The sequence below is a fragment of the Falco biarmicus genome, chromosome 1, assembly GCF_023638135.1.
Source record: "Falco biarmicus isolate bFalBia1 chromosome 1, bFalBia1.pri, whole genome shotgun sequence".
Lineage (NCBI taxonomy): Eukaryota > Metazoa > Chordata > Aves > Falconiformes > Falconidae > Falco > Falco biarmicus.
Window position 1 is genome coordinate 49,301,281 of NC_079288.1, and position 17,394 is coordinate 49,318,674.

At 38.1% G+C, this 17,394-nt stretch overlaps 1 protein-coding gene across 1 annotated transcript; it reads left to right on the top strand.

Moving 5' to 3' along the window:
• Window positions 1-211: 211 nt before the first annotated feature.
• Window positions 212-15,908, top strand: PLRG1 (pleiotropic regulator 1). The gene is made up of 15 exons (XM_056346612.1): window positions 212-317; window positions 2,080-2,186; window positions 2,382-2,524; window positions 3,551-3,604; window positions 5,226-5,319; window positions 5,753-5,843; window positions 6,021-6,122; window positions 8,306-8,398; window positions 8,752-8,901; window positions 9,010-9,111; window positions 9,595-9,697; window positions 10,258-10,366; window positions 11,596-11,735; window positions 14,508-14,701; window positions 15,703-15,908. Exons 1-15 carry the CDS (start codon window positions 309-311, stop codon window positions 15,760-15,762), a joined length of 1,551 nt encoding a protein of 516 aa, XP_056202587.1. The 5' UTR covers window positions 212-308; the 3' UTR covers window positions 15,763-15,908.
• The last annotated feature ends 1,486 nt before the right edge of the window (window positions 15,909-17,394 follow it).

Sequence of the window (17,394 nt, forward strand, 5' to 3'; positions counted from 1 at the left end):
CGCACAGCTGAACATTGCGCTCTCCCGGCCGCTGCCCGGCACTGCAGCCCTCCCACGGACTCGCCCGCCGCGGGGTCCCACCCCCCGCCGCACGCTCGGACGGCGCCGGCGGGGATCGAACCCTCGGCCCTCCGCCCGCCGCAGGGGGGGGGGGGAGGGGGGGGGCGTAAGCCCCGCCCCATCCGCCTTCACTGCCCGCCCCTTGCGCGCTCCCGCCATGCGTCACTGCCGGTGCGGCGCGGGGCAGGCGCCGGAAGCGGCTCCATAGCGGCCGGGGCAGCGCCGTGGCGGTGGGGTTGGCCGGCGCCATGGTGGAGGTGAGGGCCGGGGGCGCCCTGGGAGAGACTGGGCAGCGCGGCTGGGGCAGCGGGGCGGTTTGGGGCCGTGAGGGGGCCGGGCCGGGCGGGGGGGAGGCGTGTGCGGGGCGCCGGGCCGCGTCCCCACCCTGGCATCCCCCTCGGTGCGAAAGCGCCGCTGTGGGGATAGATCTTCCTAGTCCTCCCACCCGCCCCGCCGCGGGGGCAGCGAATGGCCCGCAGGAGGCGAGAGGGGCGTTTCTCGGCGGGGTGAGTGCTGCGGGCTCTGCCTCGGGTGGCCGTGGTGCGGGTTGTGGCACTCCGTGGGTCCGGGGCAGGAGCAGGCAGCCGTGTTGCTTTGCCAGACCGATTACCGGGTGCAGAATTGGTGCTGGGCTCTGGGGAAGTGATGCTGTGCTGCCCAGCCTCCGGTGGCTTACTGGCTTTGTCAGCTAGGCAGTGAAAAGGCCGCTTTTTTGGTGAGGGCTTAGAAGTGAAGCTGGGCAGAAGGCCGCCTGTTTTATAGCCCATGGGGTGAATATAATGCATGTCGAAAAGCAGGTGGTGTTGGCAGGAGTATGTAAGAAGATGCAAAGGCTGCTGCCCCATGCAACGTTATTAGTGTTTTTTTGCAGAAGAGCATCTGTCAAAAAATACTTGTAGATGCTTCTTCCCTGTTGGGGAGCCACTGTGTTAACTACTACCATTGTGGTGATTTCAACAGCTGCTAATTACTATTCAGCAGTAATTAGCTGCTGTAATTTTTATCTCTTTCTTCAGATGTATAAAATTCCTAACTCAACTCCAAATGTTGGTTGGGGGTTTTTTTCACTTAATACCTGGACCTTGCAGGAGCTCGCTGAGCCAGGGCAAAAACCTTTGTGTAGGTGCTGCAGAGTTAAGAGGGTGACAGCCACTGCAAAATGGGTCAGTGAGCAGAGAAACGACTTCCAGGGCAGGAAAACTGAGCTTAGAGGGTTTAACAGGGAAAGCATCTGTGTAATGAATCTTGAAGGCTGGGCAGTTGAGTGATACCCAGTGCCAAAAGAGATGTACAGTCATGCGGAGAGTTCTGGCTTTGTCCCTAAGCAAGGAGGGTCAGCTTTCTAATGATTTCTTTTTTGTCTGTTGGGAGGAAGATAGTAATAACAAAATAAATCGTGCTGTTTATAAGCAAATGTTCTATATAAGTTAATAGGTTTTTAATTTTGCTTTTTAGTTCCTGAATGGGATTTTAAGTGTGTTTTTGCTTATAGTAACAAACAGAAATTATAAAAGGAAGACCAGTTTTGTCAAGTTTGATCCCAAACTGTGCTGTGCTTATGTAAAGTGGCACTGTGCACAGAAGCTGATGATTGCCCTTGCTCTTTTTATGGTGATAGTGAAGTAAAATTTACAGGAGTGTTTTCAGAATTGGTTACTTTATTGTCTACATAGAAAAACAGAACTGGAAAGGTTGAGGGGAAAAAGCTTGCACGCTCATGGATTTGTCATGTAGATGCCAGTGCAGAAAGTTTGATCAAAGTTTTTGTCTTGCTTTTCAAAGTCCTGGCAGTTTCCAAGAAAGGGAGTGTTATTTTGAGTAAATATTGCATTAGAACAATTAACGCATAACATTTTTTTAGTTTTCAAGAAGAGTGGTGTTTTCTGTTAACTAAATAGTGCTATGTCATCTAACAGTACTGAAGTCTGAAATTGCAGCTCAGTAAAATTTATGTTTCAGTTTTCAATTTTTCATTTAATTGTGTCCAAATGTATTTAAATATTCTTTTCTTTATTTTAGGAAGTGCAGAAGCATTCTGTGCACACGCTTGTGTTCAGATCTCTGAAAAGAACCCATGATATGTTTGTAGCTGATAATGCCAAGCCTATCCCGTTAGATGAAGAAAGGTAAGTACTGCACTCAGTGAAGTTTTAAACTATGTTAGTGATTGCTCCATCCAAGGCAAAAGTTCAGATGTTTCTATAGAGTTAACAGGATAGTCTTCAGGTAAGAAAAATATTAGAGTTGTAAAGTATGTGATATAAAACCTCCTTTAAAATATTTCAAAACTTAATCAGGATTATGGTTATGTCTTCCAACAGTCACAAAGTAAAGATGGCAGTCAAGCTGCGTACAGAGTATGGCTCAGTGTTACACATGCCTACTCTTAAGGAAAACTTGAGAGAGAAAGGAGGCCCAAACACTGGGGATCCCTATGGACACAAACAGTATTCTGGAAATCAAGGTTAGTTTGCTCTTAGAGGTATATTTGTCCTTAGGTTTTTTTTTGGAACAGTCTCACTGGTGTAGAATCTGAAGAGTGCAGTCCATTCTCGATCTACTGGACATAAATATGGAAATCAAAATACATTTTTTTGATTGTTTGTTATTTTTTCTGGCTTAGGTCCATAGGAGGTAAGTGATTCAAAACAAGGAGGAAGTTGGTTTTAACAAAGTAGTGATAGCATGCTGTGGAATTTTTACAGTTATTCATTAGTTGAAAGAGTAATTTGTATGATAACATGAATATGTGCTATACTTAAGTGCTAGAAAGAGATGAGTGATGTATTTCTCGTTTTTACAAGTTCATGATGGTCGAGGACAAGTTCTTCTGTTGTTTTAAGTTTTTCATTTTGTTTCATAGAATCTTTTCAGACTTGCTTTTGCTGTGCAGTTATTAAACCAGAAAACCTTTGTTTTAAATCTGCATGTTTTTTTCAGTCTGTATTTGGTTATATATAAAATGTGGACATGTTAGGTAGATCCCATATGGAAACATCTCTTCTAAAGAGTGCCAAATGTTGCCTTATTTTGGTTGAGATTTTTTTTTTCTCATATTATTTTATCTGGAAGTATTCTGAAAGTGAAAGATGTTGAGAGATAATTAAATTCTTCTAAGAAAAGAACCTTTTCCTTTCCTGGTAAAACAGTCAGTTGTTATGACTAGCTTACCTTTCAGACATGTGTGCTATTTGTGTACATGGATCCTTTTCTGCTATACTTACTTCAGAAGTCCGTATGGGGATTTTTCTCGAGAGGCCCTCTTGGTAAGAGGTAGCCTCACCATTTTAAAAATGTTTTTTTACTGTTGAGTTTTAGAAAACTGAGATAACCAGAACAAATTAATGAAAATAAGAAATGCCTGAGTGCAATGCTTTAGAAGTGGTGGCTTCTGCTATGTATATGACCTGCTCTGTTTATTTCCTGTTTAAGCACATAATTTACAGTACAGTATAGAGTGTAATTATTAATACAACATTTTGTTCTTTAGGACAAGAACTTGAGTATATGATAACTGGTACACATCCATACCCACCTGGGCCTGGTAAGTAAAATTCTGTGAGTGTTTTCTAGGGTTTTTTTGCTTCCTGTAAGAAGAAGGCATCCTCCATCCTAGCAGGAGCAGTCTTCTTGTTGCTGTGAATCTATACCTGATAGTAGTGGGAAATGCCATTCAGGTCTTTCATAGTACTGAGGCACAGAGTTTGGTGGCTGATGAGTGTTCTGGGATAGGAGGTAGGAGGCGGGTTTAGGTGCAGATGCAGTGTCTTCTCACTAAGCCTCAGTGGATGTGAGCTTGCTGTGAGATGGTAATTAATTTACGTGAGATTTCATTGGCTGTGGTATCATCACAAAAATGTTCTAAAAATCTCCTCTCTGATATTGTGCCTCTTGGAGAACTTGCAGGGACCCACAGGTCTCTGCTGCCTCCAGTATTGTGGCAGGAGCTGCTCTTAGAATTTTGTTGTGAACAAATGTGGGGGTTGTCTAGCTTGAAGGAAATTGAATAACAAGAGGGGATGTATCCTGCTTTTCATCACCAGAGCAGAAAGCTATAGGTATTACTACCTTGTTCTGAGAAAGAGACATTAGGGTCTAATAATTTTAGTGTCATTTTGTTTTGTCCGTGCTTGGAAGGGCTACATTTCTGTGTTGTTACATTGGCCTTTACTAATTGTCACTGGTATTGATCAGTCCTGCTCTGTTCTTTTGGCAGTTCAGTCTTAGCTGCTGATCTTTTACTGTTAGTGCTTAAGTTTATTACAAGTATAGTGAAAAATCTGTTGTGGTGTGATTTCTGAGATAGCAAATATGAGTCTTCAGTGGACCCTTAGCCATTAAAAAAATGTGCATAGTTGCCTCTAGCTGCGGGGTCAGGGCTTCTGCTGACAAAACAGAGGTTTCATCAAGTTCAGTGTTCCTGTAATAGAATCAAGATATGTCAGGGTTAAAAAATTAGATTTATTTTGTTGTTTCTTGTTTTAACCTGAGCATCTGTCCCAAATACTGTTTTTGCCAGAACTTTGGTGAGGAAAAGAAATAGAGAAATAGGAGAAATTCACTAGTCTGTACCAAAACTTATTTAAAAAATAAAAACAAAGAGTTTTTAAATTAAAAAAAAGTGATCTGCTGTTCTTAGGATGAGGTTATAAATCGTAAGTTGTAGTCTGAAATTCTCACTTCAGTAGGACTGAACCTTTTGTAGTTCAGACACCACTGCACGATGCCAACCGCCACATAGGCATGGCATAATAAACAGCACTAAAGGACCTAAGTTAGCAAATGCTTCTCAAGATCATGTTTATTGCTGCAATGTTTTGATTTCCATAGTAGTTGAAGCTGGGTAGGAAGATGGATGCTGCTTCTACTTAAGACTTTTTTAGTTTCCAATGACAGAATCCTACTGTTTTCTACTCTAGAAATTGTGTACCTACATGTGTAGTAGAATCAAGCTGGAAAGGATTTGGGCCAAAATAAAAATTGTGATCATTTGACTTGCATGTGAAGAGCAGTGTCGTTGAATGGTGGGATTTAATATTACAGGAGCGTGACAAGCCCTTGTTTGCAGATGTATGTATATATGTGTGTCTGTATAACAAACTTTTCTGGATTATTTTTTTTTTAAAGAGTTGTCTTTGCTTTTGCTGTGTTATTTTTTTTCCAAGGTGTGGCTCTGACAGCAGATACTAAGGTCCAGAGGATGCCTAGTGAATCTGCAGCACAGTCCTTAGCTGTAGCGCTTCCTGCTTCTCAGTCCAGGTACTGCTTTGTTACTTCCTTAACACTTCTGTTATATATGGGAATTTCAAGGCAGAACACAGAAGTCAGGATAAGAGCTACTTTTGTGTATTCTGAATGTTTTATAAAATGTTTAAAGAAACTACTTTTAGTGTGGCCAGGCATAATTTTTCTGTACGCTTTTTTTTTTTTTTCCCTTGGATGTCATGTGAGGCAATGGGCAGAACTTGGAACAAGGGAAATTCTCTTTAGATAGAAAAGAAAAGAAAGTGAGGCTTTGTTTGTGGGCGTCTTTTACCTTGAAATGGTCAGCACTGGAACAGGTTGCTCAGAGAGGTTGTGGAGTCTCCATCCTTGGAGGTGTGCAATATTTGACTGGATGCAGCCCTGTGACACTGTATCACTTGGTAAAGAAAGTTGATTCCAATTCATCAACTATTTTCATTCAATGTAGGTTGGATGCAAATCGGACAGCTGCTGGTGTGGGTGATATTTACAGACATGCTGGAATATCTGAGCGTTCGCAGCCTCCTGGGGTGTCTGTGGTGAGTTTGTTGCACATCTAATGTGGTAGTGTTCACATTGCTTCAGGATTAATTTGTGCGTTGTGTGTTGCTTGGCTAAATTTAATCTGTGTTGCGATGTCAGAGTGAAGAGGCTTTAGATTTTAAACAATGAGGTGAGTTACAAAGCGTAAGAGTAACCTTCCTTTTAATTTACAGGCTATGGTGGAAGCTGGTGGAAACAAAAATTCTGCGTTAATGGCAAAGAAGGCTCCAACCATGCCCAAACCTCAGTGGCATCCACCTTGGAAACTGTACAGAGTAAGTTACAAATGTATTGCGTGAATGTGCATGTAAAAGTAAATTAACATTTTATGTTTTATAAAGACTTCAAAGCATAATTTTTCTTCTCATTCTCAAAAATGAAATCAAATGAAAAGTGATTGCAACACTCACCCCTTAAATAGCAGAGATTAGATTACACATATTTTTCTTTCTACTTACTAAATTATTTTGTGAATATTATTAATTTTACACTTTTGTTTACATAGGTGCAGCTGTATTATGATAAATCTGTTACAGAGTTTGGTTTTTTCCTTTCTAGTCAGATTCTTTGGTAGAGGAACCTAAAGACAAGGTGCAAAATTTGAAACTAGTAATGTGTTAAAGTAGTACTCTAGCAACATTAGTGTAATGAAATTGTCTCCAAAAACGCTTAAAGGCAGTCAGTGTCTGAATCAGCCAGACTTCTTTTGCTTGCGATGAAAATGGGGAAGAACAGCTGAATACTTTTAATTGGAAATTATGTCTGCAGTTTAGCTTGCTCAACTTCTAGTCTTGTTTTTGAATTAGTCTAACTTACCTTTTAATTTTCTTGGGAATAATAATAGCCATTCCTACAAAATCTCATGTCATCTTTAAACGTTTTGGTGATGAGTATGGCAAGGTAGCTAAGTTGAAGGGGAAAGTCTCTTAAGCATATATATCTGTTGAAAGCATATGTATCTTTTAACTTCAGGTGGCAACTGTTTGAATGTGTATGTTGGTTTTTTTTCTAAGGAGCTGATTCTTACTTTGAAATTTAAGCAACTTCATACTTTGAGAAAGCCTAACATTCCTAAGATAATATTCACCCTTCCTTGATATTTAAAAATCTCATGCTCTAGTATCAGAAGTGTATTGTTTTAACACTGTTGAATCTAAATCTAGCACTATGTGTAGGTATTAAGGCTAACCTCGAAAAGTAATTTTTCAAAGAAACTCTTGACCTCAAAGGAATATATAGATTTTCTAAATAAAGCAGTATTGGAATGTGCTCTATAAAAATTAAGGCAAATGCCATTTGAATAAAATGGCACTAGAATGAACTTCTGAGAGTTTTAAGGTAAACAAATGAAAAATGTGTACTTGTTAGGAGCACTTTCTTTTTGGAGAGAGACTGTAAATATCATTTAAGTCACTGTACTAATTCTACATTTAAACAGTTTTAGTGGAGGTTTGCTGTCAATATCCTTGCTCAACAGGACAAAGCTTGCTCTAGCAATTTGGAAATGGAAGCATAGCTGGAACAGCAAATTTGGGTTTCATCTGTTACTTAACATCTGCATTTTAACTGGTCTTCCTAAGCTTGAAGTAATTTATGACAGATGGGGACTTAAAATAGTTTGAATTAATTATTTCATTGATTTCTCCTATGGAAATGCCTGTTTCTGTTCCTAGACTAGGAAGAAATTAGACCACTATCTAAAATCTGTGTGGCTGTGGTCTCATCTGGTCAGAAGAATCCACTTTAGCTTTCCAGAGTATTTCTGCCTAAGGACTTTTGTGCTTTTTAGATCTTTTGAAATGAGCTGTGGTACGGTATGTGTCATATGACATCAAGTGAAACCAAATACAGGTTTTGATTTTGGTTGTCTGACTTCAGAGAGATTAGAGAAACAGAAAGACTGCTGCATGCAAGTCGTGTATTGGTGGAGCTTTTCTTGTGAGATCAGTCTGCAGTGTTTTGTTATCAGAAAGTTTCTGACATAACTCATATTACCCCTTATTTGGGGAAAAGGAGGTGGTGTTGTTTTATTTATTATATGGCAATGGGATTTAATAGCCCAGATTTTATATAATTGCTCTTTATTTTTGTATAAGCATTATACAGCAGCGTAAGGAACTTGTGCCTGAATACAGTCTTTCTCTGCAAAGCCTCAAGAGTTGAGCCACATTGTTACAGACTTCAGAAGGGTTTGAAAACGTTACTTATAGGAGCAGGGTCTTTCTGTATTGCAAGTTCCCCAAGTCTGGTGTATGACATGTAAATTTCCAGTAGTCTCTTCATTTAGCTAAAGTAGAAATCAAGCCCTTTTCAGAGCTAATTTCACGTATGACTTCTTGGGAACTATGCATTTCTTGCTGAATACTAACATATTGTTACAGTGTTGGAGAATGAAAATTATATTAACAGATGTATGTGTATTATTTCAGTTTTAGAAAAATGTTTGTTTTTTCTAAAGGTTATCAGTGGTCACCTGGGCTGGGTGAGATGTATTGCAGTAGAACCAGGAAATCAGTGGTTTGTAACTGGCTCTGCTGACAGAACCATAAAGGTAAGAGGTTTGAAGAAATCACTGACATAGTTTGTGGGGGCTTGGTGTTTTTTGTGTTCTTTTTATTTAAAAAAAAGTCTTCAGCCCTTGGAAACAAATTCTTGGTTAGTGCTTGCAGAATAATGAACTGCGGAACATTTTTACTACCTGTATTATTTTATTGCCTAGTCATAAAGGATTTGTTGATACTTTTTGAGATTTCACTTACTACATGGCAAGAGCCGGAGATCAAATGTTTGTTATTGTAATTTTAAACTTGTAACTGATCCTGCTGCATTTTCTCTGGGCTCTTTACCCAGACTATCACTGTGTAGCTTTTACCTGTCTACCTCAAAATACCTATTTTGGTGCAGATTTGGGACCTCGCTAGCGGCAAATTGAAATTGTCTTTGACGGGACACATCAGTACTGTACGAGGGGTGATAGTAAGTGCAAGAAGTCCATACCTCTTCTCTTGTGGAGAAGATAAACAAGTGAAATGCTGGGATCTTGAATACAATAAGGTAAGTTGTCATTTCTTTTATTTGAATTCATTGATAGTGGCAAATATAAAAAGCATTTTGAATGTTCTTTCAAATATCCAGTTTAGTGTGTGTGTTTTGTTCATCTAGGTTATCAGGCATTACCATGGTCATCTAAGTGCTGTCTATGGTTTAGACTTGCATCCAACAATAGATGTACTGGTAACGTGCAGCAGAGATTCAACAGCGCGAGTAAGTATAGCATTGTTACCTTTTAACATCTTAATATGTCATTCTGTTTCAATGTCTTCCATTTGTAAAAGTGAATACTTACCAAATGTTAACATGAATCAAAATGAAAATCCTAAGATCATTTATGTTAGCTTTGTCTTCCATTGTTGATAAAACTGAATCGCAAATACACAAAAATGCATCAATTCAGGATGTTTTATTTCTTAATTTAGTAGGTAGACTACATAGTGTATATATAGGATCACTTAGTATTTAGAAGATGGTATGGTTCTTATGGTGAATTTGTTACTTGTATGTCTGGAAATTCAGTGCCAGGCTCTTTGCTCCCCCTTGAAATTTGCCAGCTGAGGCAGTTGTGTGGTGAATTGTTGGATGAAAAATACAGCCTAAATGTATAAATTATAAACAATAATAGTGCCTAAAATAAGTTGAATATGCACCTGTTACTGACCCCTGACTGACTGACTGACTTTGAATTCATAGATTTGGGATGTAAGGACGAAAGCCAGTGTGCACACACTATCAGGACACACAAATGCGGTAGCAACAGTGAAGTGCCAAGCTGCAGAACCACAAATTATTACAGGTATAGCGGGCATGGCTTCACAAGTAATTGAAAAACCTAATCATTAATGTATTTTTTCAGTAATTGTGAGGTTCATGATGATTTTGTTAATTTACTCAATTTCACTTACTAGTTTTCTACTTAAAATGGGCCATGCAATGGTTATTTCATAGTATTACTGGTATGTTTAAGCAAATGTAGCTATGCATTGTTTGAATGCTTTTCTGCACTGCCTTTGTTGCTGGTGTTTACGGTTTTTGTTTAATATGTATTGAGACTTGCATTTTCTGTGCTATTTCACAGTTCTCCTAGTTCAGTTAAGAAGAGTCCAGTACCATGGTTAAATACAAAGTGCATCATCTTTCCCTCTGCGTAACTACTTAGTTGTTGAATTTCAAACTGTATAAAAAGACTATTACAACACAGCATCTTTCTCATCTGAGGTGGTGTTAATATCATATTTTTATAACAAGCATAATATTTTTCTCTATTGCATATAAAGTTTTGGTTGCCTTGTTAAATTAATGGTGATAAATTGATATGGTGATTTCTACTAGTTTTTTATTTTCTTTTCATTGTAGGCAGTCATGATACTACCATACGGCTCTGGGATTTAGTGGCAGGAAAAACTCGTGTTACTTTAACAAATCACAAGAAATCTGTAAGAGCAGTAGTGCTACATCCAAGACAGTAAGTCTTCCTCATTGTTTTACACTTTCACAGTTCGGAACGTTGGGTGTGACAGCAAAGCCAATGTCAGTGATGATTTAGAATGGTGGGGCATAATAATGTGAAAAAGTAAGGGATTTTTATTGAATGTGGTTCACTGCACAAGACATTGCAATATAACTGGCCTTAAATTTCTTGTGAATATTTAATCTTTGAAGCAGGTGTTGATGGAAGTGCTCTGAATTTAGATGCTACATTTTGATGCATTAACTGGTGCTTGTTCAGATAAATCCCCATGAAAACAATGTAGAAAAGGAATTCACATAGAACTGCAATACTTCTGCACTTTTAGTATTTTAAAATTAAATTTTGTTAGTGCATAAATTCAAAATCTTTGATATGAATAAATTCTGATCCAATATGTGTGCTTGAAAAACTGTAAAAATCTTGTGATATGCTTGTTAGCTATAGTAGAGAAATGTCCTAGTTTTATTTATATGCTGAAAAAAAAAATCTGGTTTGTTTCATCTGTCATACCTGTTTGAAAATAAACTTCAAGTGTTCTTATCAAGCAGTAGCAACTGTCAGCCTAGACTTTTTTTATATTTTGCAATTTCTATATTGTAATATTTCAGTATTTTGTACTATTATTTTTTTTAATTCAAGGATCTATTAAGTAGTCAGCAAATTGCTTAGACATTTTGACGGTTGAAAGTATTCTTACAGTCTTTTGCATGTGCCACCTAAATAACCTTTGTAACTGCTTGCATATGTTAAAATGAGGGATTTGATTATTACAGGGTAACTCAGTAACAAATTATCTTTTATAGTTCATTTTTTTTGCAGTTCTTTATCTTTGGCTGTGTAGTTTTGGAAGACTAGCTAATACTGGGTTTTTTTGTTTGGGGTTTGCTTTTTTTGTGATACCTTTGCTGATAATGCCCTGAAAATTTGCCAGAATAACAACTGACAAGAAATTAATGTGCATATTTAATATTTGTTTGCATATTAAAAATCCTATATGGCATAGGATTTCTATTTAGCTAGTCTGTGGAACAGAAAGGAAACAGAAATAGGTAATTCATGACTTTCATAAAATTGCTTCATTTTATGTGAAGTGAAAATGTCAGAAAAGCAGTTTTAGTATTAAGTAACTTTGAAACTAGCTTTTAACAGTAGTTTCAATGAAGGATGTTTGCCATTTCTACAGCTATTTTGAACTTTAATATACTGTGCTTATTTTCTTTCAGTTACACGTTTGCATCTGGTTCTCCAGATAATATTAAGCAGTGGAAGTTCCCAGATGGAAACTTCATTCAGAACCTCTCTGGTCACAATGCTATTATCAACACGCTGGCTGTAAATTCTGATGGTGTTCTGGTCTCAGGAGGTAAAAATGAGAAGTATATGTTCCTATTTCCCCTCTCACTCTGTGTATGTATGGCTGGAGGTCCTTGGACGAAGATGTTCACTGAGCTTTCCTTTATCTGGGCCTATAATCCTGCTACAGCATACAATGTCATTTCATAGTGAGTAGGGCCACTTCTGTCTTGGGTGTCAGAGCTGCATGCACAAAAATGCACTTGAAAGGACTTGTGATGTGCTGCAAGGAAGAGGTTTCCTCCTCTTAGTTGGCTGCTGCCGCAAGGCTGCAGAGTCCATCCTCTATGAATCTCTTCATCATTCGTGTCCCCTCAGGAGTTGTGTGGGAACTGGAAGCTGCCTGGGAGACATCTGATTCTTTGGCTTCTCTTAGTAACGTGCTGATGCCGTGAGAATGGATAGAGGATATAGGAACACCTTGCTAAAGCTTGCTGTACCATTTAAATGTGAACTCTTCCCTGTTCTTTATGCAGCACAAGTGCATTGGTTCAGTTGTCTCAAAGTTTCTTGCACACTTTTTCTGATGTTATCTTTGTGTTTAAAAGATTGATAGCTAATCTCCAAATTTTCTTTGGCTCTGTGAATCAAACCCATGCTTACTTAGTGACATTGTATGTTTGTGTCCTGAAATTAAGAAACTAACCACTTGGCTCCAGTGCCTATGGGAAGATTTTTTTTTTTCTGTTGTGACACCTGGATTTAATTCTTTCACTCAAAAGCTTCAAGAATTTAAGAATCATCTGATATGTTAGAGTATTGCTAGTGGCCTGTGAGCCCCCAAAGTCCTAGAGCTATTAGTTTGTAGTCACATGTCTGTGTGGTGGGGGTGGGAGGAGAATCCTGAATGCTTACTGTATCTGATCATGATTAATTTTTGGTAGCATTTTTCATATTAGTTACCCAAGCACCATAATTAAAAATATTTTATTGGAAGTATGTGTTACTAGAACTATAATCTGTGATGTTTCTGAGAGTTTTGTTTGGATAAGACAAAGCATGTATGTAGGCCTTTTTTAGTGACAAGCTTTTTTGAAAATACCTTCTAGAAATCCCAACTGGATTCAGATCTTTCCATTAAGTCATTGTGATACGTAGTAGGGAGATGGTAAGTGTGTTTTTAATGTAGATGCTGTTATAAACAGGAAATAGTAAACAGTATGGAAAAAGGAAGTGCTAATTTTACAACTCAAGAGCTGAGCTCTAGAGAAATGGTCCAAGATTGCATGGGAAAACAGAGTTAAATCAGGAGCTTAAACCCAAATCTCTGAGGTCCTAAACCAGTTGTTTAATTACAAGATTGTCCTGAGAGAGCTCTGGCAGCCAGAGGCAAGTGAATTAGGAGGCTAGACAGTATTGCTCCATATGATTTACAGAGCCTGAGTTTTCACCTCTTGGTTTTGCTTGTCTATTCTTTTGGGTAGTTGTAAACAAGGATGGGACTCAATTCACAGCATTTTACATGATAAACCAGTTTAAGACAGATCCATGAATTTGCAGCAACAGATACTTATGAAAAACATATCTATGTTTGTAACCAGAGCATTAAAAAAAAAAAAAAAGTAAAAGTTAAGTTACACTTTGGAACACTGAAGTGCATTTGGTCCCATGTGCTCTTGGTCCCACTGGATACAGCATGCCCTGTAGGGTAAGGATGTGGAACAAGGTGGGAATGCGCTAAGCAGGAGTCAGAAGATAACTTATATTGTCAGCTTACCCTGGTCATGTTTTCAAGGATGTATAAAGGGAGCCCTTGATTTTAAAACTTGGATAAAGCTCCATTTGACAATGGGCACGTTCATAGTGAGAACAAGAACTTGACAAAATACTGGACTGGGCTCATATTTCTATAGTCTTTTGAAGACACTTTTCAGAAGTCTTTCTAGGACTGTTTTGTGTTAGTGGTAGTTGAGGCTCTAGAAGAACTTGTTCCTTCTCTGCATAAAACCCCCTCACGTTTTAGTAATATTATTTGAGACTTTTTTAAAAAATAAAATTTGAATATTGATTTTCCCCTCTTTACGTCTTTGTACTATCTACAGCAACTTCAAAGAAGTTGGTGCTGAATTAAAATGAGTTGAAGTTACCTTAGAGTATTTTACTGTAGAAACACCTTTCTTGAAATATCTGGATTTCTTTTCTAGCTGGCAGCTGTGGAGAAGCTTTTAATAGATCTGATTTGGCTGGGTAGTGCTTTGGAAGCCTGCTGGGTTTTGTACCTGAAAAATTACATTGAGCGCATCCTTCTGAATATGGAGTTCAGATTGCTTCGAATACCCTGTAGCTGATGCCAATAGCAGAAATACTGGCAGTGATTTAAACTTTACTTGAAATAGAACATCTGCAAACGTTAAGCTGATTTCCCATTACAGACTCGTTAATGTCTGTAATCTTTTTGACAGGGTGATGCCTCTGTTCAGCTTTAGTGGAGCTACCAAAGAGGGAGCTTGATACACAGAATGCCAGTACTTGCAGTCCCTGCAAAGCAACTTGCTGCACTTGCCTTGTAATGTAGTCTGTCATCTCTGTCTGGGTTATCTGATGCAAAATTGGATGACATTCGGAGGAAGCTTCCATTAACTGCCTTAAACAAGATCGGCCTTAACTAAGAAGAAATCCAGTAGAAAATAATAAAACTTGTAGGGTGTACTGAGCTATTCTAAATCAATGTTATAGCTGATGTATTCCTGGTGTATTAATTAGTTTTTCATGATACTGTTTTAGAAAACCAATAGAAATCAACTGGTTAAAATAACTAAGTAAGTTTGTTTGTTTGTTCTAGCTGATAATGGTACTATGCATCTTTGGGACTGGAGAACTGGATACAATTTCCAGAGGGTACACGCAGCTGTGCAGCCAGGCTCTTTGGACAGTGAATCTGGAATATTTGCTTGTGTTTTTGATCAGTCAGAAAGCAGATTGCTAACTGCTGAAGCTGATAAAACCATAAAAGTATACAAAGAAGATGATACTGCGGTATGTCAAAGTGTCTTTTTAATGTATTTTCATGAAATTAAAACATTTTGAACAAATACAACACATATCAGCAAGGAACGTGCACAGGCTTGTGTAATCCATTTTTTTGAAGTTTGAAAGCAATGTGTATGTAATGAAGTTAAAAGGACAGTAGCTAGTTTCTGCATTCCTGATTTCTTACACTGTACTATAGTACAAGTAAGTCCCAGGTGTGTCAACTCTTCTGCAGAAGTCCTGTGTGATGAGGCGTGGAGAAATCTAATACAGTAATGTACATTGCGTTTTGAATCCAATAGGGAACTGTGTGCAGCTGTATTGATTAAAACATGGGAATTAGCAGAAAGATTACATTTTAAAGATTTATTGTACTTCTGTATATTATCTAGATAAGTCATTTGCCTTGACAGCTTTTAGACTTCAGAATAAATAGCTTATTTTAAAACTTAATCTCAAATCTGAATCCATTTACTAATGGAGAAGACAGTAGATTAGTTTATCAGAATATGTCTTCAATATAAAGGATGTAAGGATATTTTTTTTTTAAACCTTGGAATTTTTGCATTGAGTTAGACTCGGAGCAACTCTTAGATATAAAGGAATAAGGAAAGTTTTACCATTTTGCCATTGGGCAAACTGGACTATGACATCTGCCGATACTGATACAGATATCGCTGGAAGGACTGTCTCTGGAATTCCTGTTCCTGTGCTTTGATCACTGCAGTGTTTCTGAAATGCCGTTGGCAACCTGATTTTTATCCTTGTTGTGGGAGAAAAAAACCCAACCCAACAACCACCACTAGAACAAGTAACATACTTCAGACAGTGGGATGGTATAAAATTTCATATGAGTAAATTACTTGCGCAGTAGATTAGGTAATTAAAGTCTTACGTATGAAATAGAGTATATATACAATGTGAGTAATATTTGCAACTAAACCCTAATTACAAGTTAATTTCAAGTTAAAAATAATCCTTACGAGATTTCTCTTTCTTCCCTTTAGACTGAAGAAACTCATCCTGTCAGCTGGAAACCAGAAATTATCAAGAGAAAGCGATTTTAGTGCGGCAACGTACTTATGCTGTAGTTTTGTTTTGGCTTTCCTGAGAGCATTCAGTCACATTTTGTTCTGCCTAGAACAGCAGAGCAGTAAGTCGGCTAAGTCATTGCTATTTCAACATGTTTTATAATAAATTGTATTTCTCTTTCCTTTTGTCGTTTTTTGGTGTGGTCCCAGCAAACCAGTTGCAGCTGTTAACTTTCTCTTTGTGGAGCATGTATAGTTCATGAAAACGATAGATGTGCAGGTGGTTACTTTTTTATATGAATCCATTGAGTCTAAGTCTAAAAATACTTTGAGCCAGGTTTTCTGAAAGATCCTTGCTTGACTCCAGAAGTTAATTGCAAGTTTATGCATGGAAGCCATCTTCTGGGGATTTCTTGAGTGACACTTACAGATTTTACAAGAGTGTTGTTCACTATACATATTCTAAGTATATACCAGAAATGGTACAGTATAAATATGTTAAATTAGAGAGTAATAGAGAAAGAAACAGGACAATATAATCATAGTGTAACTTGCTTTGTAAACACAGCCACTGAGCATTGCCAGTGTTGTGTTAATGGATGGAATGGATTTTTGAAGTGTTTCTTTCGCTAGGAAAGCTTTCATGTGCAACTGCTCATCTTCGCTCATTTTGTTTCAGAGTGAACCTTCTATAACAAGGACCACTGTCAAATCATACTGTTCAGTCACTACAGAGTTACCAGTTGACTTCCTTTGTAAATCACCTGTTTCTTCCAGTTATTCAAAGCACGTTTGACATGAGGGCAGCAGACTTTTAAAACGGCTTGTAAGAGGAAAAGCTCTTAAGTCATCCCAGCCTTAATTTTACATGTTGCTGCCTCTCCATGATCTTATGAAGGGATTCAAAATAAATAAAACAATATTACTGAAAGATAACTTGTACTCCCGAGGGGAAGATCTTTCATTGTGTTTGCAGATAGTCACATAGCAAGCAGTACACGTAAGCCTCCTTGCTAGAGCTTATCTGTGATGTCAGTACTGCTCTAAAGCACTTTTTCTTCATGGGGGGAGAAAAGCATTAAATCATCAAGCCATTCAGTTGTCAACAACTTTGCCAGTGATGTTAGTAGCTGTAGTGGCAGGTTTCATGCTGGGTAGACACTGGGAATCATTCTGTGGCCACAGCGTTGATATCAAGCAGCTCAATAATTATTTCTATTCTCTGCCACTCTTGACATTTTTCAAATCTGGGATTTAGGTTAGAGAAAGGACAGTTTCTTGCAGTGTAACTTACAAAAAGCTAGGAAAACTAAGTGTTGTTTACATTATGAGGATTTTCAGCTTGTCTTACGATGCACGGGAGGTCTTGTATTTATAATTTGAATGTTTGACAATGTTGTTTTCAGGGAGTTCATGCTGCATAAATAACAATTTTGATTGGCAGCTATTGTCTGAAGCATCTTCACAAAAAAGGGGAGTGCTTGTTATTTACAAGTTAGATTAAACATCTTTTATTTGAATGATAGTTCAGATTTTTCTAGATCTTCATTACATCTGTTTTCATTTTAACTAACGTAACAGGGAAAAATACAGGTTGTGGCTTACATGTATTTTATACTGCTGCTAATACTTCATCCCACAAATCCATGAATTATTGGTGTTACACAG